General features: G+C 39.1%; 1 protein-coding gene across 4 annotated transcripts in view; it reads left to right on the forward strand.

Annotated features, from left to right (window-relative positions):
* The window catches only part of MME (membrane metalloendopeptidase), a 96,297-nt gene that overhangs the window by 26,099 nt on the left and 43,367 nt on the right, over positions 1–26,831 (forward strand). For all 4 annotated transcript variants that reach the window (XM_059686857.1, XM_059686859.1, XM_059686860.1 and 1 more), the window contains exons 4-11: positions 10,145–10,306; positions 11,261–11,341; positions 11,428–11,523; positions 11,647–11,765; positions 14,419–14,484; positions 21,893–22,027; positions 24,218–24,319; positions 26,613–26,749. In XM_059686857.1, coding sequence (XP_059542840.1) covers positions 10,145–10,306; positions 11,261–11,341; positions 11,428–11,523; positions 11,647–11,765; positions 14,419–14,484; positions 21,893–22,027; positions 24,218–24,319; positions 26,613–26,749 — 898 coding nt within the window. The remainder of the gene's footprint in view (positions 1–10,144; positions 10,307–11,260; positions 11,342–11,427; positions 11,524–11,646; positions 11,766–14,418; positions 14,485–21,892; positions 22,028–24,217; positions 24,320–26,612; positions 26,750–26,831) is intronic.

Genomic DNA, 26,831 nt, shown 5'->3' on the forward strand with positions numbered 1-26,831 from the left:
GGTCAAACCTCAGCTTTGCGACTTAATAATGGTGTGACTGTAGGTACAGATTCCTTATCCTCAATTTCTACATCTTTAAAATGGCTACCCAAATATTGTTACCATATAGAGTTAAATAACTTAGAAAAGTGCCTTGAATGATTGACATATGTCAAACACTGACATCATTGTTATTACATGTATCTTTGGCTAAACCCAAATGAAAAATCATCTAGTTAACATTCTGTATATAAAGCTGATAGTTCATCTATAAATCTGATAGTGAATGAATTCTTAGTCAACTATTTACTAGTATAGGTTTGTGCCTGTGTGTGTATGTATGCCTATGCATTTAAGGTAAATTGGTCACATGTATAGGAGAAATATAATTATAGGGTGTCCCAAAATTCACGCAAGAAGTAATTTTGATAGCAAATACAGGTTTATAATTAAAAGTTGTAAATGTTTTATTGATTCATAAAGTATACAGTATAGGGTTATGTATAGAATAGCACATTGGGTAATTGGCCTCCACAGCTTTGTTGGCACATACGCAAAGCCGTGGTCTTCATTGGTCTTCATTGTCCCTGCTCCTGGGCCATAATGGTACTTGGTAATGCTTATCAAATTGAAGGGATTGAAGTAAAAGGGAAACAGATTTTAGAATCTGATTCAATAAACCAAGTAAAATTAGGCTTTTATTTGTTGTTGTTGTTGTTGTTGTTAATGCTCACGCAAATTTCAAATCTTGCGTGAATTTTGGGACACCCTCTATAAATTAAGTATTCCTCTAGCTAGAACATACACACAGAAAACAGGTCTCCTTTCTTGAGAGCCAGAGCTCTACAGAGTAAGTTCTCTGTGCTTGAAAACTTCCCTCCGACTTACTTGTGTAAACCCACATACAGTTTCTGAACAGTTAGTTGTAGAGTGATGGCTTTTCTTGGATCTGACCAATTAGACAGGTCTAAGACTTGACCTTGCCTTAGCTGGAACTTAACCAGAGGTTGACAGAGAGTGTTTGAATTAAATGATAAACTCCCAGTCCAGATTACATTCAGCATCAGGTATTGCCCCCCCCCCCTCAATCTTTTCAATTCAGTTATCACAGAAATAGTCAGGGAGAGAGATTTTATTTAACACTGAGGAGTGGATTGTGGAAGAATCCAGAATGTTTGTAACGCAAACCATTTGGTTTTTATTAGCAGTAGTCTGTGTGTTTGCTCATTTTCAGTCATTTTCTCTTCAGGAATGGTCCCCCAGATTCTAGTTTCCACATTTCTGCCTTTTGAATGGAGTCCTTTGTGACCCGTTGTGATTACATTGCATTTTCCTTGTGTCCTTTCAGAATGTTCTGACTGTGCCTTAATTTTGGTTGGGGGATGGGTGGGAGGATGGTGCAGCAGGGAAATGTGGTCAGCAATACTTTCAGAATGTTGTCAAAGGAGGTTCGCAAATTATCAAAAATTGCCTAGGAAGAAATGTCAGGCTTGGTGTTAATAAAGCAAACATTTAGGACAGAAGATTGGATTAGAAATGTGTGTCCTAAGGTCTTCACAGGAATATTTGCTCCTGGTACCTCAACATTTATCTGACCTTCCTAGGCACTTCCAGAACAGTCCGAAGCAAGACTGATTGGAGTGATTTTAAGATAGTGGAATGAAAATGCTGTGCGGTTGGGGTCAAAAAGCCAAGAGCTTTGGTGGAGTTGGGGAGAGCAAGCTGAAAATGGTTTTGCTCATATACCGTTCCCTAAACCTTGCTCCATGCAGCGCGAGACTAGCCAGTAAAGAAATTATGCTGTGGAGCCAGATAAGATGCCTAACCTATTTAACATGTTTACACTCAAATATGTTGTGGCTGGGAGTTTTTAAAATACAGTAGAAATGGAGAAAAAAATTATTTGCATCCCATTTCCACTTAATTTTGTTACCTGTTTTATACATTTTCCTAGACATTTCAAAAAGCCTCAGACTAAAAATGGACAGAAGTATAAAAGATCCTAATCATTTGTGAATTCCCTATTTGACAATTTGCCTCCGTGCTAACCTTTATTTGTGATTTCATGTTCGGTATTTGTGATTTCAAATTCAGTATTCAGACATGCTCAGATTGGTGAAAGATTTGAGTCGCCATACAGGTGCATACCCAGCCCAGGTCCAACAAGGAGATTGTAAGCACGGGCCCTTCACTTGGTCTGTTTAGTGTGACTTTTTTTCACATATTTTATGCATTTTGCTGGTTATTTCATTGCGTAAAATGGCCCTCAAGCATAGTGTTAAAGGTATATCTGACTTTCCTAAGCATAGGTAGACTGTGATATGCCTTCCAGAGAAAAGATGAGCATTAGATAACCTTTGTTCAGGTATGAGTTATAGTGACTGTTGTGAGCTCATTGTTAGAATCCATGATATATATTAAATAAGGTGACTTTAAATTCAACAGAAACACACATAAAACATGATTTTGTATTGACCGGTTTATGAAAATGTATGATCAGAAACTCATATAAACCTAACCTTGTGCTTCCCCAATGATTCAGTACTTGCTAATTCAGTGTTAGTGGTGACATTAGGACAAAATTCCAGTGAATAATGAGAATTAACTGTATTTGTTTTGTAATTCCCATAAATTACATTGCATTCTCACCGGAAAGCATCGATGACCTACTAAGTAGAGAGCAACATTAAATAAAATTAAGCCCACAAAAAAGTGCTACAGTACAAAGCTTTGTGCTATTCAGATTATTTATTTGTTATGTGAATCATAGTTATATCAGGTTACCTTTATATTACCGGCAATTTCCCCAGAAGCTCTGTACACATGCAGAAATTTCTTTAACACACACACACACACACACACACACACACACACACACACACACACAGGACCAGAAAACTCGTTTGTAGGGAATACACATACAGTATATAAACATTGACATATTTGCTGTATACATTACATGTTTGTACACACAGACCCAGGGAAAAGCCCTGAGACTGAAAATCTATCTGCCTAAGTAGAAGGCAGGAAAAAACGGAAGAAAGAGGCTGACAACTCCAGGATCAAGAGTGTAGTAAGGGAACTTACATACGAAGTGTGTCTTGGGCAATGGCAAGACTGTGTGGCAGGTGCTAAAGAATTATATAGAACAGGGCAGGACGGATGGGGTACTGGTGTGTGACCTGCCCCAGATAAGGGGAAACTGCCTTACATGCTTGCCCGGTACAGGACAATGGCCTGATCCAGGAACCAGCATGCTATGGGGACATAGGGGAAGGGTCAATCAGACAGTCTCTGAGGCGATTTATGGGGAGCAACCTCCCTTCTGGCCCGGATCTAGCATTGGGATCTCTCCTCCACAGTATAGTGCTTCAAATCCCATTTTCAGTTAGCATCTGATTGATGCGATTGGAGGGCAGATAGGAAAAGGGACAATCTTGCAGCATGAGAGGCATTGATTGGCAGAACAAGGCTTTTTTCCTCTGGAGGTAGACATGCAGCAGGGTTCCAGAGTAGCTGGAATTCCAGCATGTCTAATCGTGTTCTAGCAACTGGTGGAATGGTGATGCCTCACATCTGTTGCCTGCAAGGCGTAGATGCTTCTTGAGATAGAGAGCTCATCTTAAATGCACAGAGAGTCAAGCTCAACAAAAATGTTTCTTGGACAAAGCCTTGACCATCGGAGACGAGAAGTGATCCTGAATATAGTGCAGTTTTGCTACTGTGATCTACTCCCAAATCGCACCTGCTGGTCCTTGTGGTTCTTGGGAGAGGGAAGCGTGGAGGTAAAATCGAGAAGAGCCCTTCACCTCGAGGCAGGAGCCCACCTCAGGACTCCTCTAAGACAATGGACGATGGAAGAGAGGCATTTTCATGCAGCAAACAGCTCCAGCACCAGAGGGAACTGGGTCATGGATGGGATGTGGGGTGGGAGGTTGTGGAGGCCAAGTCAGCACAGTAGAGGGGAAGTGGGCTTGTACAGGAGACATGTGTGTGGCTCCCTGTAATACTGTGCTGGGGACGCAGAGACTGAAGTGCACTTAGAAATATGGGTTGTCAGGATGTGAGCCCACTCACACCCACAGGCTGGAAAGACATGAAGAAATAATAGGCCTCATTCATCTACTAGTAAATGGGCCCATCTTTACTTTCTGATATTGGGTTCTCTTGTCCTTATTCTCCATGCTTCTCTATTGTCTGATCTGATGGTTCTCCCTTGACGGCTCATTAGAACCACACAGGAGGCTTTAAAAAATGCCTGGACCACCCTGGCTGGTGTGGCTCAGTGGCACTGTAGGGTTTGGGTTAGATTCCCGGTCAAGGGCACGTACCTGGGTTGCGGGTTCACTGCCCTTCCCCCCCCGCCCCCCACTCCCTACTCCCCACTCCTGTTGGGGCGTGTGCAGGAGGAAACCAGTGTATGTGTCCTTTCACATCTGTGTTTCTCTCTCTCTCCCTACTCCCTTCCACTCTGAAAAAAACAATGGAAAAAATATCCTCATATGAGGATTAAAAAACCAAAAACCTGGACCACGCAAAGATTCTGATTCAGTTGATCAGGGGTAGATCCTGGGCATCTGTATATTTAAAAGCTTCTAAGATGATTCACATGGTTAACCAGAGTTGAAAAGTACTGCTCTGAAAACATGACTGAGATTGTTCACTCTCTCTACCCCAGTGTATTCTATTCTATCCAAGGAGAGGTGAGGCAGGAATCCCGCTAAATATGCAGACATTTCTTTAAAACATGTCCACATCATGTCCACGTCAAGAAGATGCACTCCTGGAGGAGCCTTTGAGAGTGAGTGGCTTCCATACCACTTTCCCGTCTGCTTGTCCAATGGGAAGAATGCATCTAATTTCCCTCTGTCCTTCTTCCGAGCCACTACACCCCCTCCAAGTCCTGCCTTTGACCCAGCACTAGTTGCTGGTGATAAAGTTGATATCGGGGAAGGAGGGGAACTGTGGTTATGAGAGTAGCAGGGAGAAGAGGAAGTAAAGAAGAGGGCAGGGCCAGGGGTAATTGAGAAGGAACGGAAAAGAAGAAAGTACAAGTTACTGCTTCTCATATATTCCCATCTGCTGTATCCAAAGTATAGTGGGAAGAGGATGAGCTAAGAGCCACAGATACTTAAGTGCAAGTCCTGGGACTCCATCATTTATTAGTTGCTTGATTCAAGGAAAATTACTTAATCTTGTACCGTCACCCACCCTTATCCATGAGGGATATGTTCCAAGACTCCCATGGCTACCTGAAATTGCAGATAAGTATCAGACCCTATAGATACTATGTTTTTCCTATACATACACACATCATACCTTTTTACTTAAAGAAAGCACTTTACAGCTACTCTTTAGCATACCTGAATTCCTAGCATCACTATTCTTGTGCTTGGGGGCCATTATTCAGTAAAATAGGGCTACTTGAACATAAGCTCTGAGATACCTGGACAGTCAATCTGATAACCAAGATAGTTACTAAGAGACTAACAAGTGGGGAGCATATAGAGCATAGATATGCCGGACAAGTGATGATCCACATCTGGGCAAGATGGACCATGGCAGTGCGAGATTTCATCGTGCTATTCAGAACAGTGTGCAACTTAAAACTTATGAATTGTTTATTTCTGGACTTTTCTATTTGATACTTTTGGACCGTGGTTAATTGTATGTAACTGACACCATGGAAAGCCAAACCACAGGTAAGGGAGGACTACTGTAGAACTAAAGAGTGGTGATGCTTAGGAATTCAAAGCAGGCCTGCCTGATTTAAGCACCCCAAACATTTCCCTAATCAATACCCACACGACAGACCCTTGGTAATGAATACAGCAATTAATAACTTCCCAGATGGTAGTTGAGCTTGTTTTTAAATTCCTATAGTCAAATAAGTTGGGAGAATGTTACAAGAAGATTAGTTTGAAAAATAATGGTGTGTCATTTATTATCAGGCTAGAAAATTCAGAATTGTCATTCACAAGAAATAAGCTCATTATTAATAGAAGATTACTTTTTCTTGTCTTTATGTGACTATTTTCTTCAATTAAAAATAGACTTTTTTTCTTATTGTGAAAGTAATACACGTTCATCTAATACAAATTAGAAAATAAAGATAAGCAAATAACACAAAATTAAACACACTTATATTCCCTCCACCTGGATATAACTGCTGTAAATGCCCTCCAGACTTTCTGTGCTTTTATACAGGCTTTTAAAAATCCTAGTATACTAGTACTCTCTCCTTCGCCTTACAAACATCTGGTCAACAGCACTCCACATCAGTACATTTGCCTTTACTACATCCATTTTTATATCTACTTATTAAGATGAATAATTTTGTTTTTAAACCACATTTGTTTACTCAGAAGTCACAGACCCACAGATAAGGAAACATCTGAAGAACCCAGGTGTGGCTCTGTAGAGAGGTTGAGTAATTCAAAACAAAGTGCAAAATATAAAAACAATTACAACCAGTTTGACAGTCATGTGTCTGTTTCCTACAGCCCTTCTACCCACACGTCTACCGCTGACTTCAAAGAAAAGTCAGCACAGAGGAGGTCCAGAGGATAAGGTGCAAAACCAGAATCAGACCCACGATAAGAGATTAAAGGAAGGTTGATCAAAGACCCAGCATAAAATTGCTAGCCCTTGACTTGCCTTGGCCCATGGCCCCAAAATACTCATCAGAACAGAGAGCTCTCTTTGAAGTGATTGGAAGCGCCCATACCCAGATGAGCTCTCTGGTCAAAGGGATATTTAAAAAGGGACACAGGAAGGAGTTTGCAGAGTTGTCTCTTCCTCTCTCTTGTCTGCATATCCCTCACAAATTGTTTGAATGCTGCTGCTTTGGTTTGTTGTCCAGATGTAAGTAGTTGAACTGTACTGGGTACGAAGGGAGGAATTTAGCCTAAGAGGAGAAGGGTTGTCTTTGTTCCTTGTGGGAGATTAGGGAAGTAACGGAAGCATGCACATGGCAGTGGGTTTGCACTCATGAGCATAATAGCTCTGCAACCACCACTCCTCCTTTTTGTTCCCGGTGTTTAAAAGGGCATGTGGTATTTCCAAAGAGGCAATAAGACATGCTCATTCTACTCATTCATTGCTTGTTCACGGCTCTCCCTACCGGGAGTTTACTGCTCTTTATGGTGTTAGAACATAAACCATCCATTGCCCCAGAGAAGGAAAGAAAATAGAAGGGCTCCCCAAATGGCAGTAGCCTTTACAACATTCAGGTTAAATTTTTTCAAGTGTTTTGAAAGACAAGAGTTACATAAAATTGCTGAAAATGTATGCTTAGAACATGGTAGTTAGCACTTCTTTCGGGCTTCAGTTTTTTGTTTTGTTTTTCTCTTTACATGATAATCTTCTGTATTTTTAGGATCTATATTTTCGTTTCCCCTGCCATCGTTTCTTCATTTCCTTTCAAGTTCAAGGGGATTACTTTTCTCTCCACTTTTTTTAGATTAATATTTAAATCTTTACTTGGGGTTCTAAGTTAACGTTTTTACTGACAAGTCTGGATTGAGCACCATGTTAAGCTCCATGAGAACTGGGATATGCATTTCCTCCTTTACCAGAACCCACAGTCCAGGGGAGGAGGTAGGGATTTTCCAACAACAAATCAAATAACTAACATGATGCCACCTGATGCCAGCTTTGTAAGTTTATCTGTCATGAAGAAGGAGGATTTGAACTGGGCCTTGAAAATGCCTGAAATTTCTAAATGTGGAAAAATAGAGAAAGGATATTTTAGTAGAAGTTGAGGTAACATGGTCAAAGGTGTGGAAACAGGAAAACTATAAGGTCTTTCACAGCAGAAACTCAGTCCATTCATTTATTTGAGGCAGTTGGCTCATGTGAGGAAGGAATGAGAGAGAAGCTTCACTGGATATAATAGGGTCAGAGTATGCTGTGGGATCTGGAATTTATTAGGAATGCAAAAGGGTTATATTGAGACCGTGGGAGTGGAAAATGGTATGCTGAATTGTTATGACAGTTAATCTGACTGGCACACAGAATGGGTGGCATGGAGAGAAGCCTGGGGCCATAGTTTGGGTGAAAGTGCAAAAGTAGAGCCTGAGAGAAGGATGGGGGGAGGCGGGGGCGGGGGGAGGGGAGGTCTGAAAGAGAATGGAAATGGTGGGAATTGGAAGGATGGGATGGACTCTGGAGCTTGTGAAATGAGAATTGGTCTGACGTGCAGAGTGGGGGAGGGGATGTGGAGGAGGAAGGAGTTACAGGACTCATAGATGATTCAGGAATATTGCCACACAAACATACTTGCACATGTTTTACTGAGGTACTGGATGATGGGACTACAAAGAGGTTAGGTTCATCATCAGAATGGCTATGAAGACAGATAGGTAACTACCATGAGAAACCCAATGTAGCTTCATCTAAGCATAAAAGACTGAGGCCATGAGCTCTCAGTTCAGAGAAAGAAAAATTCCCTGAAGTTTGGAATAATGGAAGCTTCAGGAAAGAGATGGGACATAGCTGAACCTTGGATAGTGGATAGAATGTGAAGAGAATGGGAGGAGTTAAAAGGGTAAGGTGGGTGGGGTCAGGGGAGAAGCAAAGGCACAGGGTAGGGAAACACAGGTATTTGTGATACACGGAGCAAGCCCATCTGATTGGAGCAGGAGTTTGTATAAAAGTGCAGAGAGGGAAAGGGGGGAAAGTGGAGATGTGATTGGTCTAGTAAAGATTTAGAGGCCAAATTAAGGAGTTGTAATTTAACCAACCTACTGTGAAGCCACTGACATTTGAGCAAGGGAGTGGCCTGTGCTAAAGGGTATTTTTTGGAAAGTTTAATCTGTGAAACTGTGTAATGTATACATATAAGGAGATAGTACTAGGAAGGTGAATAATTGGGTGACCTTTAGCAGAAGAGAATGAAGATAAACTAGGTTGACATTGATCATGGAAAGAATATGGAAAATAGACAAAGTTATTCCCGGTAAGTCCAAGGTCCTGGAGAAAGACTTTTACCCAAGGTTCAAACCTGGGAGGCTGTGAAAACAATTGTCCTATACATCAAAGACTAAAAGTCCAGGGAGAACTGGTTTGGAGGCAACCCAGAAAGTTGGAGCCTGAGATGGCAGCCAAGCCAGTGAGTGGGTCCATAAGGTGGTGAGAAGTGGGGGTTCGAGGCTCAGCTGGAAAACAGACTTACCATTCCAAGATGAAATATTCCTCACAGCACAGCAATTGTGTGAAGTTTTTAATGAAATGATTTTAGTCAGACACTGAAGTATTTCCAGAAGCTCATCTGAGAACTTATACTCTCTTGATACAGTTGAATTCTCAATTGCTCTCCTGTTTTCCTTGCGAAACAGTTCACCTTGTCTGAGAAAGAAAGAACACGCAGAGAGCAGTGGGAAGGTTTTTCTCACTATTCCAGGTGTAGAGATTGTGGGCATTGGGCCTCCTGTCCATGATTCTTCCCTGCAGTGGAAATAATTCATGTTTTATGCATCTTTCTATCCATTGCAGCACCTAGCACAGTCAGTGTTTTGTGCATTGCAAGTACGCAGTGTTGGTTGATTTGCATCTTCATTGCAGTGCTCAAAGATAAAAGAGTGGACATAAGAAACACTAATGAGCTTAATGACAGACTCTACATAAACAAATGCAAATGTGATGTCGAATTTGAATTGCAAAAATTGTGTAAGCAAGGTTCAAGAAGTAATAAATGCAGCTTCAGATCTTGACTACAATGATCAAACCCATTAACAATCCCTCATCCCTTGGAGTTTGAGAGACATTCAAAAGTCATAGCTCCTTGAAGGCAGAGTCATCAGCTCAAATTGTCAGGATGAAGACTGACCTTGTATTAACTCCAAGCCCAGGACAGCCAAGGCTGACCTATATGTGGTTCTTCATCTGAGATGGGAATTAGCAAGAACCTAAGTTATTTGAGGAAGCGGGTGAGATGTAGGATGGAAGGCCTCAGACCTTTCAAGAATAAAACCAATCAACTGTGGTAAAGGAGGACTATCGGTAGACAATGTTCATCGTTCCACTCTGAACTGACAGTTATATCTGAGAAAAAGGAGCATCAGGCCAGTTGACTTGCTCATAAGGTGGAAGCAACATACCTTTCCCCCTCCTCCAAACTAAAGGAACACACCCTTTGTTTTGTCTCACTTGTCTGGTCCTTCAGCTGCTCGACTCATCCAGAACATGGATCCCACTACCGAGCCTTGTTCCGACTTTTTCAAGTACGCCTGTGGAGGCTGGTTGAAACGCCATGTCATTCCTGAGACCAGCTCCCGCTACAGTAACTTTGACATTTTAAGAGATGAACTAGAAGTCATTTTGAAAGGTTAGTGAAGTTTGTGTCTGTGCATCTAAGATTTCTCTCTTAATTTATCAATATTTAAAGATACACCTCTTAGCCTTTATGGGGAACCTGCGCAGGATTAAAGTCGTAATCCCTCCACGTTTTGTGGAACCACCACTAAGTCATGCTGAGGGTGGTAGACACTGAAATGGATATGTTGGCATCTCTTAGCATTCCTGCTTTCATTTGTAGCTACACAAACAATAACCCTATTATTTCTAGAGATGGCATCTTTATGCCATTATACAGAAGAAGAAATTAAGTGATTTCCACTAACCACCACCTCCCTAGTTTTCCCACCCCGACCCTGTGTTGACGTCACTATAAAACGTCTAACCCAGCTTTACACACTCTCCCTGGGAATTTGAAAAAGTCATATCTAGTCCCCCACTACCCTCTATCCTTTGTTCTCCTCTGGAAGTTACTCTGTAGAACGAGTTTTGCTATTTTCTGACATCCCTACAAGCAGAACAATTCATTCAATGTATTGGGAGCCTGAACAGTAAAGTCACACTAACAGAATTGTTTCCAGCCATCAGGAGGACTATCATATTAAATTCCAAATTCCTCTGTATTATTATTATTATCTTTTTATTTCAGTGTGAAACCAAAGTAACTTTTCTGTGGCAGAGCAATCCACATCACTGTTCACACACACACACACACACACACACACACACACACACACACACACACACGATAATCTAGTTGAAAACACTTTCATGTAACTCGGCCAATGAAACTAACTCCCAGTCCTGCACTAGGAATAATGATTAGAAAAGGGGGCTGGTTTTCCCCTATAGGGTTTTTGGCAGGGGAACGGAGTGAACATACATACAAAGAAGCAAGTTTGTTACTGAACCTGTGTTGAAAATGTTCATTACAGCTGCCAATGAGCGATTATATTCATGCATTTTATTAACTGCCCCATTTCAGATGTCCTTCAGGAACCCAAATCTGATGATATAGCAGCAGTGCAGAAAGCAAAAACATTGTACAGATCGTGCATAAATGAATGTAAGTGCTCCTCACTCTATTTCATCAAGAATATGTCAAAATATGTGTAGACTTCTTAACACATTTATTTTCATTGCTTTCTAAAGCTATTATTGATAGCAGAGGTGGCGGACCTCTACTCAAAGTTTTACCAGATATATATGAATGGCCAGTAGCCACAGAAGACTGGGAGCAAGTATATGGTAAGGCAGTGTTCCTTCTTCGTTTGAAAAAATTTCCAATAAAAATCTATGTTATTATTATGCTGTGTATCATGTTACTGCACTGAAGCTTCTAAAGATGTACTTCACCTTTCATTGCTTTAGGTACTTCTTGGACAGCTGAGAAGGCTATGGCACAGCTGAATGCTAAATATGGGAAAAAAGTCATTATTAATTATTTTGTTGGCACGGATGATAAAAACTCTTCAAAATATATAATTCATGTAAGTTTGCATGGCTGTCAGCCAAAGTTATCTTTAAATTCTAATAAAACTTCCACACATGTTGCTGTTATTAATACTTAGAAACAACGCCCATTCTCATTTGAATTGCATGGGCAAGGAGGTAACACATTAGTGCTCCATCCCTGATATCTGGATTCCCCAAGTATATTTTGAAAATGTTTTCTTCATGCTGTGTTATAGACGTTCATCTCTCCTTTTTGCTTCCATTTTTAAAATACTTCTCCTTTCATAAAATAAATAAGCAATGAAAATCTTTAGGCTCCTCCTACTTAGAAAAAGCACCTGGTTTCTCTGTATGTTCACCAGTGTGGTCTGGTTTACAATAGCTTTTCAGGTCTGGAAACCAGATTTCCTAATTGCTTTTAAAAAGAACATAGAGAAGGGATTTTGAACACAATTGTGGTTCTCTCTAAAGAATGCCTATACTTTTTTCTCAATTAAGGTAAATAAGATGCCATTCTTTCCAGATGGCTTTGTTAGATTTTTAAAAATTGAATTTATTGGGGTGACATTGGTTAATAAAATTATACAGGTTTCAGGTGTACAATTTTATATCTCATCTGTACATTGTGTTGTGTGCTCACCAGCCCAAGTCAAGTCTCCTTCCATCACCATTTATCCCCCCATACCCTCCTCTACCTGCCCCCACTCCCCTTTCCTTCTGGATTTTTAAAAAATATATTTTTATTGATTTCAGAAAATAAGGGAGAGGGGGAGAGAGATAGAAACATCAATGACGAGAGAAAATCATTGATCGGCTGCCTCCTGCACACCCCCAACTGGGTATCAAGCCCACAACCTGGGCATGTGCTCTTGACTGGAATCGAACCTGGGACCCTTCAGTTCACAGGCCAATACTCTATCCACTGAGCCAAACCAATTAGGGCTGGATTTTTATTTTATTTTTTTAAATGTAAGCCATTCAATTAGGTTTATCTAAGGTGTCACTTAAAATGGGATTTATACCTAATGAGTGTGTTTGGAACAGACTAAAAAATTTATAAAGCTTTAATTTTGTCTCCTATAACATAAACTGACTCAAAAGTTGCAGGTCACAGAATCATATTTATGTCACTATTGCATAAATATTCATGGTTATTTGTTAAAGTCACAAAAGATATTTAATCTGACTCTCTTCTCTCTTTGGGCTCTCAGTATCCTGCATGATCATTATAAGAACATTTAAAAAAGTATATATTTTATTGATTTTTTTTTAAAGACAGAGGAAGGGAGAGAGATAGAAATATCAATGAGAGAGAAACATCATCGATAAGCTGCCTCCTGCATGCCCCCCAAAGTGCATCTGGGAATCAAACCAGTGGCCTCTTGGTTCCTGGCTCAATGCTCAACCGCTGAGCTGCACCAGCTGGGCATGAGGGCTTTTTTTAAGGAGGATCAGAAGGCTGGAGAAGGAGCAGGGCCCTTCTTCTGGATATGTGTTTTGGCTCTTTCCATCCAGCCCTTTGGGTGATGTTTCTTTTGTGCTGAATTGGCTCTTCCTGCGAGGATTCTCACTTAAATCATCAATGCTCTCGATGGGCCCTGTATCCGTCTTTTTTTCTTTTTTTTTAATCTTCAGTGGCTCAAAATATTTTATTATTAATAATAAACCAAGAAATATTTATCCATGATTGATAATGTCAAACTCAGTTTAGTTGATCATTGAAGACATTTCACTCAAAAGCTTCCCCTGTACCCACCTTCTTACCATGCAGTGCATAGGAAGTGCTCTCACGGAGCTGCGAGTGTGTCCAGGTAGTGCTCTCACAGGGCATGAAGATGGACTGGACACCACAGAGCAGACCTGAGTTTGTCTTTTACACACTTAGCTCTCAGCGGCGTCTGCTGACGTCCAGAGCAGAGCAGCTTTGGAGAGAACCAAGGAGGTGTTTCCTCCATTCCCCTACCCGTGGTCAGCAAACTGCGGCTCGCGAGCCACATGCGGCTCTTTGGCCCCTTGAGTGTGGCTCTTCCTAAGCCGTAGGAGTACCCTAATTAAGTTAATAATAATGTACCTACCTATATAGTTTAAGTTTAAAAAATTTGGCTCTCAAAAGAAATTTCAATCGTTGTACTGTTGATATTTGGCTCTGTTGACTAATGAGTTTGCCGACCACTGCCTCTATAGGATCTCAAAAAAAGAAAAAAAAAATCTCTGGCAAGATTACAGTAGCTAAAAATGTTCTAGACTTACCATAGAGATTTCCTACCTTTCCCACCTTTTATTTTTATTCCATCTCATTTAAGGGCCGGGGTAGAAGAGAATGTTCCCCAGGCACACATGTTAGAATCTCAGGAAGTAGAATGGCCTATAAATGTGTAATTTAGAAGCTCCTCTCTCCTAGATTCTGACATGTTTTTGTCCACCTGCACCTTCTGTTCTGTTAAAATCCTTACCAGTATATTTTCTGTTCAAGTTTTTCTTTGTTTTTTCTCCTCAATTATCTGCAGCACAATCTTCCAGATTATCTATCAGCCATCAGCTTAATACTTTGACATAGTGTGAAAACCATTTCCTAATTATGTGTTCACTCAGTGTGTGATTGTTATCCTTATAAACAGCAAAAACACTGCGGTCTTGTTCTATATCCACTGAATGGTTTATATTCATCTTTTGTGTATTTTTTTATAGATTGACCAACCTCGACTTGGCCTCCCCTCCAGGGACTATTATGAATGCACTGGACTATATAAAGAGGTAAACAAACAAACAAACAAATGAAAACACACACACACACAAAGCAATTAACCAAATAAATCTACAGAATCATCTGGTGTAAACTTACAATGAAAAAGACAAAGGCCAAGTGTATGTTCTTTATGTTCCTCACTCTGGACAGACACTTAAAATCAGACACAATCATGAGCTCCCTTTGATAGAATGAATATTCTCAGCAGAATGAAGGTGTTTTAAGAAACAAAGAAACTTGAAATTCCTTATTTGTGTCTTGATTTTCAGCATTTGTCTATGACCCATTTTGAAACGTCAATTTCAAATGCTTTAATTCCCCTATAAATTGGATCATTTGCAAAATGAACAGATCAGTCAGGGTCTAGGCAGTGGTCGGCAAACTGTGGCTCGCGAACCACATGCGGCTCTTTGGCCTCTTGAGTGTGGCTCTTCCACAAAATACCACGTGCGGGTGCGCACATACAGTGTGATTGAAACTTCGTGGTCCATGCGCAGAAGTCAGTATCTTGTGGAAGAGCCACACTCAAGGGGCCAAAGAGCTGCATGTGGCTCACGAGCCGCAGTTTGCTGACCACTGGCCTAGGGCAATATCAATGAGGACTGAAGCATGGTCTGGTATGAGAACATCCGTGGCACCCTTCCAGAGCCTTCTGATTTGACTTTCAGTGGACTAGCTAGGGCACCTGGATCAGACCATTGGTCAGCCAGCCATGGGGCGTCATACTACATAGAACTGATGGATGCTCTGGGGTGCTTCTTCTCATTCCCCAGCCTTACCTTCCTCAGGCTGGCGTTTATGCGCTCTTTTTTATTGATGTAAAGGAACAACAGAAGACAACTCGGCAATGTGACATATTATTAGATATTTTGGAAAGATGTTGGTACTATATATAATGTCTTCATAATTATTTTGTAGCTCAGAAGTAAGTTAACTTTACCTTTGATGATCACAGTGTAGTGATGTGGCTGAAATGAGCCCCTAGTCAAAATTATTACCTAAATATGTTTATGCTAAACATTTATTTTGTGTAATTTAGTTCAAATAACATGGAATAAATTCACTGTAAGGTATCTTTTTGAATAGCTACATAATATTGAAATGAAGGAAAAGATATAAAAGGCCACACTTAATAGCATCATCATGTGGGTGTGGGATTTGAGTTCACTGCAATCTAGTTACTGTGTGGGTTGCAGCTACTGGCTTTATAAGCTGTCCAGCTGCTTCCTATTGCAGAGTTGAGGGTGATTGAGGAATTTTGGCTCATTTTACTACACTTTCATCATCATCAACCGGGATGTTTTTCATATTTAGAATTGTGTCCTAAAAACATGTCAAAATTTTTTAATCCTAAAAATATACATTTTTATATTAAACGTTTCTGATAGGAAGATACTTGGCAGTCAGTGTATATGTCTGATGTGGTAAATGCATTCTGTTCTTATTCCAAAATGCAGTTGTTAAGATGATGGCGTATTTGTGCACCTTACATTCAATACTATGTCACAATTGAGAACAGGTCTGATATAGAGGCATTTTTGTTTAACCTGCAGTTCTTTGTTTGTTTTTTTAATTTGGATTAGTTGCTAATATTTTAAAATGTTAGAAGATTTGACTTGAGAATCCAGATTTCTTGATAAATTAGTAGAATTGGAAACCCTAGGCCTCATTGCCATGTGGCAGCAGTTAGACCCCTTTAGGTAGGTCACTTGTTTTCTAGGTTGGAGCCGTTCTCACCTATATGATTCATTGATTTATGTTGACTTCCTGGTCCCTAGATGTTTGAGTTTGTAAATTAATTGGGTCCTGGCTAAGTTTCAGTAACAAAGAGACCTGAAAATACTGGAGCTCAAACAAGAGAGAAGTTTATTTCTATTTCCTGTTAAAGTCCAAAGGTAGGCAGAAAGTCTAGGTGAGGTAGGAAGCTCTGTTCCATGTGAATGGCCAGGAACATAGAGCTTCCTTTGATCTTTGACCTTGATAGTGTTGTATATGAGTCTAACTGGTCAAGGTTGATTCACCAGTGCCTGGTTCACATTTCAGGCCACAGGGAAAAGAAAAGGAGATTGGTAGACAAATGATTTCTTTTTTGTGTAAGTGATACAGACGTTGTATTCATTCCATTGATTAGGACATTGTCATATGGCCACAACTAAATTTTAAGCAGGCTGGGAAATGTAATCTTAAGCTGGGTAGACATGCATATGTGCCTTATTAAAATTCAGTTTTGGGGGAGGAAGGTTCTATTACTAAAAAGAAGCAATCTCTACCACAGTTTGGTAAATACTACTAGTATATTTGTAGCCAAATAATAGAGTAGGGATCAACTCTAGGAACAATGATATATTGTGTTTATAGAGGTGATGAGTGAGACATCTAAAACTCAGAGGGTTATCCCAGAACACTCAGCAAAACAGTAGTAGAACCCCAAGTAGAACTTTTGTCCTTGTCTATTGCTCCTTCCATTGCATCATTCCAACTTCATAAGAGTATTCCTTCTATAGCACATGGGTTTCTGTAGACATTTTTACTTAATATCTTTTTTTTTTCTAGAAAACTGTAAGCTTAGAGGGAGCAGTGTCATATCTCACTTATCCTTGGCTTTAGTCCCAGTACCCAGCTCAGTTTCTGGTCCTTAGTAATTGTCAAATAAATATTGTGGGTCAGTAGATGAATGGTTGAGGGGGAAGATGGAAAGGAAGAGAGGAAAGAAAAAGAAAAGAGAAGAACCCAGTTTCATTAGGGGTCCTTCCTAGTTCCTTACCTTGATTCTTAAGGATGTGTAAACTCTAGAGCATCCATAGCTCATAGAATACACTTCCTGAGCATCTTGTAAACATCTTACAAACCATGTATCCTTTCATCTTTTCAAACTCTCCTACAGTCAATTTGCCTGAGATATTTACACATTCAGTGAGACTCGTACTTTTGCATTATTTTATTGAAAAGGACCAACAGCAGTTTTGAAGATTTACATGAGGTTGCCAACATTTTCTTTTACTAAGAAAGGTGCTGTCTTTGACTAGAGAAGCCTGACTTCTTTGCCTTAGCCAATGATTCTCAAACTATGGTGTGGAGTCTGGGTGTGCAGATATGCCCCAGGAGCTAGAGATAAGGGAGGGTCATACCCCATCTTTAATCCAAAGCACCCTCATCAAAGATCTTTTTTTTATCAAGTCATTACTTAACCCCATTTCCCCAGGTTCTTTTTTATCCTTCCTTCTGGGATATCCAGCTCATCTGGAGAATCATCTTCCATAGTTCTAAAGCTTCATATAAACAATGAAAATAGCACCCACAATTATAAGAAAGCCCATTTCACTTCACAGAGCATTTGTTCACTTCTGATACCTTAGGAATGAAATTTTTGTGTTGTGATATGGCATTTATACCATATCACAGCACAAGTAAAATACCTTGTTTTGTGACACTACTAAATAATGAAAGTAGGTAATGCATTTTTTTTTCAAGAACTATATTGCGCCTCCTTCCTTTAAAACAAAGCTTACTTTACTCTTGTTAAAAGGCCTTTCAAACTTATTATGTGCTGTTATTCTGGCAGTTTTAAATGGTATATTTTGAGAAATGCATGTTGTATCCCTCTGGTTATTGTTCTAAACTTAAATGTCTCAGTTCCCTTTTCGTTTTCTGTACTTTACCTCTCACTTACAGAGGAAACATGCCCTAAGGCAATAGAAACCCAAAGATTTATATTCTTATAATTTTTACATGACAGAATCGTATATTTTCTTTAAATAATGAAGGTTACTCAGGCACAGGCTCTAAGAGCCAAATGGGACATTAGAGGATTTAGTCCAACTCCTCATTTTACAAATGAGGGATCAGAGACCCAAAAAGTAAAATGACTTGCTTAAAGGTCATAGATTAGAAGAGCAAGGAACATTCATTGTAAGCAGTAAAACCTACTCTGATTAACTTAAATTTTGTAAAAAAAAAAAAAAATGTTTTTGTTTGTCTCACTTGACTGTAAAGCTCTAGGGATAAATCAGGCATGGTAGGTGCTGGGGTTCAATTAAGTCATCTTATCTCTTTCTTTATTCTCAAGGTTCTATTTTCTTTTGTGTTGGCTTCTTGCTATTGAACTCTGTCTCCATGTGGCATCAAAAGATAACCATTGGTAGCTTCACAATCTAGAAAAAGAGAAATCCCGTCTCTCCTTATGTCTATCAAATTCTGAGAAAAGGACCCCGATTGACCCTATCTGGGACATCTGTTCTTCAACCAGCCACTGTGTCCAGGAAACTGAGTTAACGAGTTGATAGTGTCAGCTAATCTCCATGACTCAGGAAGGGAGACCCTTGATTGACAGTCCTACCAACAGGAAACAGAATAGAGGTTCTGTTATAAGAAGATAGAGGAGAAATAGCTACTGTAGCCTACCTTACCATCTTCCTGTTTCTCAGTTCTCAATCTAGCTTTCCTTCCATTCAGTGCTATTCTACAAAAACAGCCGAGAGCAAATCTCATTTAAAAGTATTAATTAAGCCAGCTCATGTGCATGACATACGTTGCCAAACAAGACTAGATAACCACTATTTTATTCCAGAGACTTATAATCTAAAATTGTTAACTCAGTGTTGTATAGGCCAAATATTAGGCAGAAGGCTGTACAAATACTTACACTAAAAATTGACATGTCTTACCAGTTTCGTTTATCTGAGTGGCTCTTCTTGTGTGAAGCTTTCTTTCCCCGGAAATAACTAGAACTTTCTAAATGTCATGGCAAAGGAACTGATCTCAAAGTGGGTTCATTAAGGATCCTCTCATGCTGTCCTCTCTTGTTAAAGAGGTAGACACCTGATTTATGAGGTATTCTGATTATCTGAAGATGACTTAATGCCATACTACTATCTTAAAGGCTATAAGTAATGAGATTGAAACAGTCCCACTGGGGATCGAGCCCGCCACCAGGGCATGTACCCCCCACTCCCCCCGGGAATCAAATAGTGACCTCCTGGTTCATAGGTCGATGCTCAACCACTGAGCCATGCCAGCCAGGCCAGTGTTTTATTTTTAAAAGAAGAGCTGCATAGATATTTAGGTGGGTTTCTTTTTCACAGAATTCACTATATCAAAGCTTGAACAAGGTTGTCTTAGGACTCAAAAAAGATAGCCGACTCTAGCCCTTGCCCTAATAACTAATTCCTCTCACTAATACACACACAAAAACTGAATTTCAGTTTTAAAAATAGTCTGGCCAGTGTATTATTTAAATTTTACAATGTGTTAATTACTTTTCCCTCAAATCATGACAATTATAGTCACATGGCATTTTATATATCTATAAGTATATCGAGGGAGGAAATTAAATCCTTAAGGTAGAATAATATCTTGTAGAAAGGATTTAACAGCAGCAGTAAGCCTGCGTTCTGACAGCTCCTATATAAATTTGGAAGCTGGAAAAGATAATCAAGATATTAAGACATGCTGCATTCATTCACATTGGAATAGTTGCCAAGTAATGAAGTTCATTAAAGGAAGTAGTGCATTCCATGTAGCTGTATTAAATATTTAAGCATCACAGAAGCCAGTGCTTCCATATATGCTTACCTTAGGCTGAGTTCCATAGTCTTTTTTAAAAAATATATTTTAATTGATTTCAGAGAGGAAGGAAGCGGGAGAGATAGAAACATCAATAGTCAGAGAGAATCATTGATCAGCTACCTCTTGCATGCCCCACACTGGGGATCGAGCCTGCACCCCGGGCATATGCCTTGACCAGGAATTTAACCATGACCTCCTGGTTAATAGGTCAAGGATAAACCACTGAGCCACACTGTCCAGGCCCGTAGTCTTTAGATACATCTATAAGAATGAAGTTACTAGAGTAGAATCAGTTTGCAGAATCAGCAAAGTGCAAGAGAGCATTCTTGTTATTATTTTCTTACTTGATTAACAAAAAAAATCCCATAGAGTGAAAACCAATCTCAGTAGGTTGATATTGAAAAATTCAAATTACCATTTTGTTCATAGTCAGTAGCAATTTCCTGATGAATGCAGATGAATTTATATGATTTGAAATACAGTTAATTAAAAAACACGGCATGCTTAGATTTTGGAATAGTTGGTCCCATTAGGTGTTAACTCAGACATATTTGTTTATTTCAAAATGAAACAAGAATTCTGATTACCTTTGAGTAGGAAAAGAATGGAGTTCACAAGAATTCACATAAAAACATTCTATTATCCTGTACCTTAGTGATTAGATTTTAACACAGACTCACAGTTGAGTCTGCATTAAAAATCTAATAGTTTGTTTTATTGAGTGTCAAATCCATAGACAATGCTAGCTAGACATCCCAGCATCACAAGGTATCCATGGAAAAGAGAGCCCTCTCCCAAGGGAACTGTTTGCTTAGCGTTTAATAAAGGTCATGGAATGCCAGTTTTTAAACCTTACTTAAAAGTGTCCTCTTGACTTTCAAATTGATAATAACTGTACATTTTGCTGAGGTTCTTGCTTGATAATATATTTTCATCTCTCCTTGAGTTTTATGTTTAATCCTCTTAATGAGTCACTGTAATTCAGATGAATATAACATAGCCCTATCACTGATAATAAGTGAGAAGGGACATAAAACTCCCTTGAAACTGTGAAAGTGTTAAACGCTGGGTAGCCTTCCTTTGTATCTACCCTGTGAACAGTTAGTAGAGGAATAGCAGTGCCCATCGATCCAAATTGTGTGGCTTCTGCAATCTTGGTTGTTTGTCATCCAGCTAGTGCTGGGAACTTGGGTTTTGAGAGAATTTTCATGAGGTGGGATCATCATTTATTTTACTTGCTGATAGATAAATAATGGCTAAATGGCAATGGGTTGAGATTTATGAAAGTGGCATTCAATTTCCTGGAGTTAACGCCACTCTGAACTTGAAGAAGGCATTGATATATTCTATAAAAGTTTGATAATTTAACTAGTTTACCTTCACAAAGTTAAAATGTATGTGAAAGATAAAATGCGAAGAACTTGGATTCTTAGAAGAAAGCTGACATCCAAATCTATGGAATCTTATAAATTTCATAGTAATGGGAGCCAACTATGGAATTAACTAAAACCCACAGGTTTATGTTGGAGGAGCTCATGAGAACACAGTCTCATTTAAAAAAAGAAATACTGGTTGGCCAGAGGAAACAGATATAAAGGTATAAAGATATTCTGATAATATTAATATGAATTTGTGGCCATCTCTTCATGAATAGCTATATATATGGCACATTGACTTTCTAAGAATCCATGCAGGTCATTTCTTTTAGAATGTAGGAAAGCGTATCTATTTTATTGTGCTTTATCTGTTACCAGAAATTAATATTGAATGGGAAATAAAATTTTACATTAAAGCACTGTGATATATATTTAGAAAGTTTGCCAGCAATTTACTGTTATTTTTTTCTTGCAGACTTGTACAGCATATGTGGATTTTATGATTTCTGTGGCCAAATTGATACGTCAGGAAAGAGGACTGCCCATAGATGAAAACAAGCTTTCTCTGGAAATGAATAAAGTTATGGAATTGGAAAAAGAAATTGCCAATGTAAAACACATTATCTCTGATACACTGAATAACATTAACTACTTTTTCTTTTTCTTTTCTCTCTATTATATTTTAAGGGTGAAAGGTACAACTCTTTAACCAAGTGATAAAAACATAGTTTATCAAAGGATCATTAACTTTAAGAGGACCTTTGAAACTGTAAAATTTTATAGTAAACTGGGTTTCCAACATCCAGGAGACATACTAAGTTTGACAAATATTAAACTAGGTACATTTAATTACCTATTATAAGTGGATTATACCAAAATTCTTACTACAGCCAAACTGTTGTTGAGATGTCCTTGAGACTCAAGACACACTTGATTGCTGTTGAGTAAAGCTGTTTTAGTCTTGATAGGCACAATTTTCCTTTAAAAAAAATTATAGTGATTAAAGAGATTACCTCTATTCCTTGGCTAAGAAATATTAACCCCTGAACATGGCTGCGTGACTGTGTGATGTCGCCGAGTTCAGACTGCCAGGCTGCTCAGCTCAGGAGGGGAGATCTCGCAGGAAGAGTTTACCAGCAGAGCCCAAGGGTATATTCCTGAATTTCCTCTAGTGGCAGGTGAACTCTGAGAGTCTGAGTTTGCATTTTCTTGTCTGACTGGGTCTGTAGTCTCAAGTGAGTGAATTCTGTTGGAGCAACATCAAGGTAATTGATTGAACCCAAGTCTGGTTTCAGTCTAGGCTCCACAGAGCTTTTGCTGACATTGCAAACAACAGCCTGCTCTCCTACATCCCATTGACTTGACACTGCCATCAGAATCTTGAAAACTGGAGATCTTTGAGGACAATTTTAGCTTTCCTAGGGCCACATGAAACCAAAAATCTCCAGTCAGAGCCAGACTTTGCTTGGAGCTACAGCAGGATGAATGGAAGTTGAATGGGTTGCACGCGGCTCTGTGTTGAACACAGAATTATTAGAGAACAGTTTATTGCCCTTGGTTTTTACCACTTGAACCTTCCCAGACCATGCTCTCCTTGGATCAGCCTCAGCTCTTTAATAGTTGGATCTCAGAATCATTTGTGTCTATATTTTCTCTCTTCTCTTAGACTCTGAGGTCTGGGTGGTACCTTAGTCACCTTTGAATCACTTGTGTATCTCTAACCGTGTCCAGCTTATTATTGCATGCCGGAGATGTTCAATAAATAATTTTGAAAATAAAGGCATAAATAAGTGACCTAAAGGGGAAATGGGAGCCACTGTCTCTGAGAAACAATTCCCAGTTTAATTCATTTCAGCCACTAGCTGGGTGGTGGTGGGGTGGGGGTAGGGGTGGTGGGGGTGAAGGGGTTGTCATTGCATTCCTTTCTCTCCCTTTTTTTGTGATTCAGTGGGAAAAAGTAAAGTTGGATATGGTTGAGTATAGAGCAGTAAACTGCTTGGGCAGGATGGGAGCATAGTCACAAAAGTACAAAGTGCTAGCATTCCTCAGATACCTGGCAACCTAAATATGCGTTTTCTCTGTTTTATTTGCTTTAAATTCTTGCAGAAACCATTGTGAGGTGGGTTTTTTTCCTGTCTGAATTAGAACTTGGACACTGAATATTAGTGGTGGTGGTGGAGGGGGAGACAGAATTTGCACGATAAATTGAAGATGACTATATTCAAAAAAATTATTATAATGTGAAACAGACACAACTGAGCTGGCCATTAACCACAGATGGAAGCAGGCCACATATTGCTTATGTGGCTTGGCCATTTTCAAAAATATTAAAATATATAAAAATATTTTTGAGAACTTTTATAGTCAATACTACAGCCAAATCTTGATAATTGTTACTGAAAATATTTAAAATCTCTTAAATTTCACTTTCCTTTTTGATATGACAAAGTAAATTACAAAATAAGTATAGAGTGGAGCTTCAAGTATATTTACCTATCCCAGTGGTCGGCAAACTCATTAGTCAACAGAGCCAAATATCAACAGTACAACGGTTGAAATTTCTTTTGAGAGCCAGATTTTTTAAACTTAAATTATATAGGTAGGTACATTGTTATTAACTTAATTAGGGTACTCCTAAAGCTTAATAAGAACCACACTCAAGGGGCCAAAGAGCCGCATGTGGCTCGCGAGCCGCAGTTAGCCGACCATGGACCTATCCCATATTCCTTCTTTCCTTAAATATAATGTTTTTCTAAAAAATTTTTAGTTCTAAAATAATGATCAAAATTTAAATCCATAGGCTTCAGCTAAACCTGAAGATCGAAATGATCCAATGCTTCTTTATAACAAGATGAAATTATCCCAGGTCCAAAATAACTTTTCATTAGAGATCAATGGGAAGGTAAGTAGCAAGTTTTATGTACTCTCTTGTTGTGCCATTTCTAAAATTTACAACATTGAAATACAGTTTCTTAAACTTCAATGATTTCTTACTAAATGAATTTAGATGACACTGACCATCTGACTTCATGACAGGACCAGGAAAAAAAAAACCTATTTGAAACTATTATATTTATATTTAGTTAGAGGTGATTTTAAAAGTGAAAGTCCTTTTCAAGGCAGCTATGCAATAATGGTGGGAATGATCATAGAAAAGGGTTTGGAAAATATTAAACTGAAAATCCTTCAAACAGACCATTATGTAGCCATCAGAGTTGGACAGTCAGATAATAAAAGCATTTAATTTGTTTTTAACTTCTAAAAAGATTAATTTATTCATAGAATCTGCTATGTTCTCATCAAGGCATCTATGAGGTGTTCAGAGCAATAACAGAGAAATATAACACAAGAAATAGGAAAACTCTGTCTCATAGATTCCATTTATAAGCAGCAATTGACATCTTTTTGCTTAGTTGTAATTCATTAGCCAGTATGTAATTATCTCTTTGGGAGGCCATTCATGTGTATTTGTGTATTAGTTGTGGCACACAATCAGGAAATAAAACAACATCCATGGGAAAATCTGCAAATGACTACATTCAGTGATGGATTTGCTTGGGCTATAATTATAATTAAAAAGGACTTTTAGAAAGCATAACCTTTCCAGTTAGGAATTTCTCACAGAGCTTTTTAAATTGAATTTATTGGGGGTGGCACTGGTTAACAAAATATACAGGTTTCAGATGCACAATTCTATAACACATTATCTACACACTGTATTGTGTGTTCACCACCCCAGGTCAAGTCTGGCCTTCACCATTTATTTCCCCTCTACCCTCCTCCACCTCCCTCACGCCCTCTCCCCAGGACAACCGCCACATTGTTGTCCGTGTCCATGAGTTTTGTTCTCTTTTTCCCCCCATTTTTGCTCAATCCCTCTACCTCTCCCCCGCAGCCCTGCCCGCCAGTCACCCTCCCCTCTCCAACAGCTGTCAGCCTGCTTCCTATCTATGAGTCTGTCTCTAGCTTGCTTGTTAGACCACTTTGTTCATTAGATCTCACATATGAGTGAAATCATATGATAGTGTCTTTCTCTGGCTTATTTCACTTACCATAATGCTCTCCAGATCCACCCATGCTGTAAAGTGCCTAATAAGTATGTTCTGAAAGAATGATCCAAACCACCAAAGGAAATCAAGAAAAGAACATCGCACTTCATACTTAGAAAGCGATCAGCATATTATATACTTATCTGCATAACTATAGAGCCTAAAATATTGGTAATTTTAAACATTCTTAAGCACTGAAATGTGGCATTTTAGCAAGGTGTGCATGATCTCCACTTCTGCTGTTTTTCCTTATATCCACTGGTGGTTGAAAAAACCAAAATTCCCATTTTAAAAAGACAAGCTTCCATCTTTTGGCAACTCTAAACGTAGCTTCTGAAGAGTAAAACTGCATGCCTATAGACCTTATATTGACAATGTTCTGTTTGGCTTCATTGGACCCTCTGTGGTGCATCTATAACTTCATTGAACCTCTGCTATAACTAATGTGCCTTCATTTACTGTAGGACCTTCACGGAGATATATTACTGTGTTAAATGGATTATTTATTTATTTTTAAAAATATATTTTTTATTGATTTCAGAGAGGAAGGGAGAGGGAGAGAGATAGAAACATCAGTAATGAGAGAGAATCATTGATCAGCTGTCTCCTGCATCCCTTCCCCGACGTCCCCCACACCCACTGGGAATCCAGCCCCAAACCCTGGACATGTTCCTGACCAGGAATCAAACCGCGACCTGGTCGATGCTCAACCACTGAGTCATGACAGCTGGGTGGATTGTTTATTAAAACCCACTTTTAAAAGATAAACACTTTATACCCATTTAAATTTTTGCATACATTTTAAAGCTAACATTTTCTTCTATTTTATATTGATTAGACCAAGAAGATGGCACTGAGCCTAATTTCTAACTGTATTTTCTCTACACTTACAGACTTTGCTTTTGTTCTTAAGTGGTTGGTTTAATTCTATCAAAAAAATCATGCTGCCGAACTAATTTTTATTCAAAACCAATTGAAACAATTAAGGGAAAATCCCATACAAGTATCTGACTGGATGATTGTGATAATTATATTGTGCTGCAGCTGACGCCCTAACAATGTCTGACCCCTGAACATAATTGAGTGTTGGAATCAAGAAGAGAAATTCATAATTACTGAATGTTTTGTGCCTGCTTTTTTTTCCAGCCATTCAGCTGGTCCAATTTCACAAATGAAATTATGTCAACTGTGGACATTAAAATTACAAGTGAGGAAGATGTGGTTGTTTATGCTCCAGAATATTTAACCAAACTTAAGCTCATTCTTACCAAATACTCTGCCAGGTAAGTATGTCAGAGTGCCCAAGTCCTCAGAGTTTACATTTAATATCCCTCTTTAGAAGCTTTGCAGCCTCATCTTTTTTGT

Source organism: Myotis daubentonii, chromosome 3 (assembly GCF_963259705.1).
Source record: "Myotis daubentonii chromosome 3, mMyoDau2.1, whole genome shotgun sequence".
In the NCBI taxonomy this organism is placed as follows: Eukaryota; Metazoa; Chordata; class Mammalia; order Chiroptera; family Vespertilionidae; genus Myotis; species Myotis daubentonii.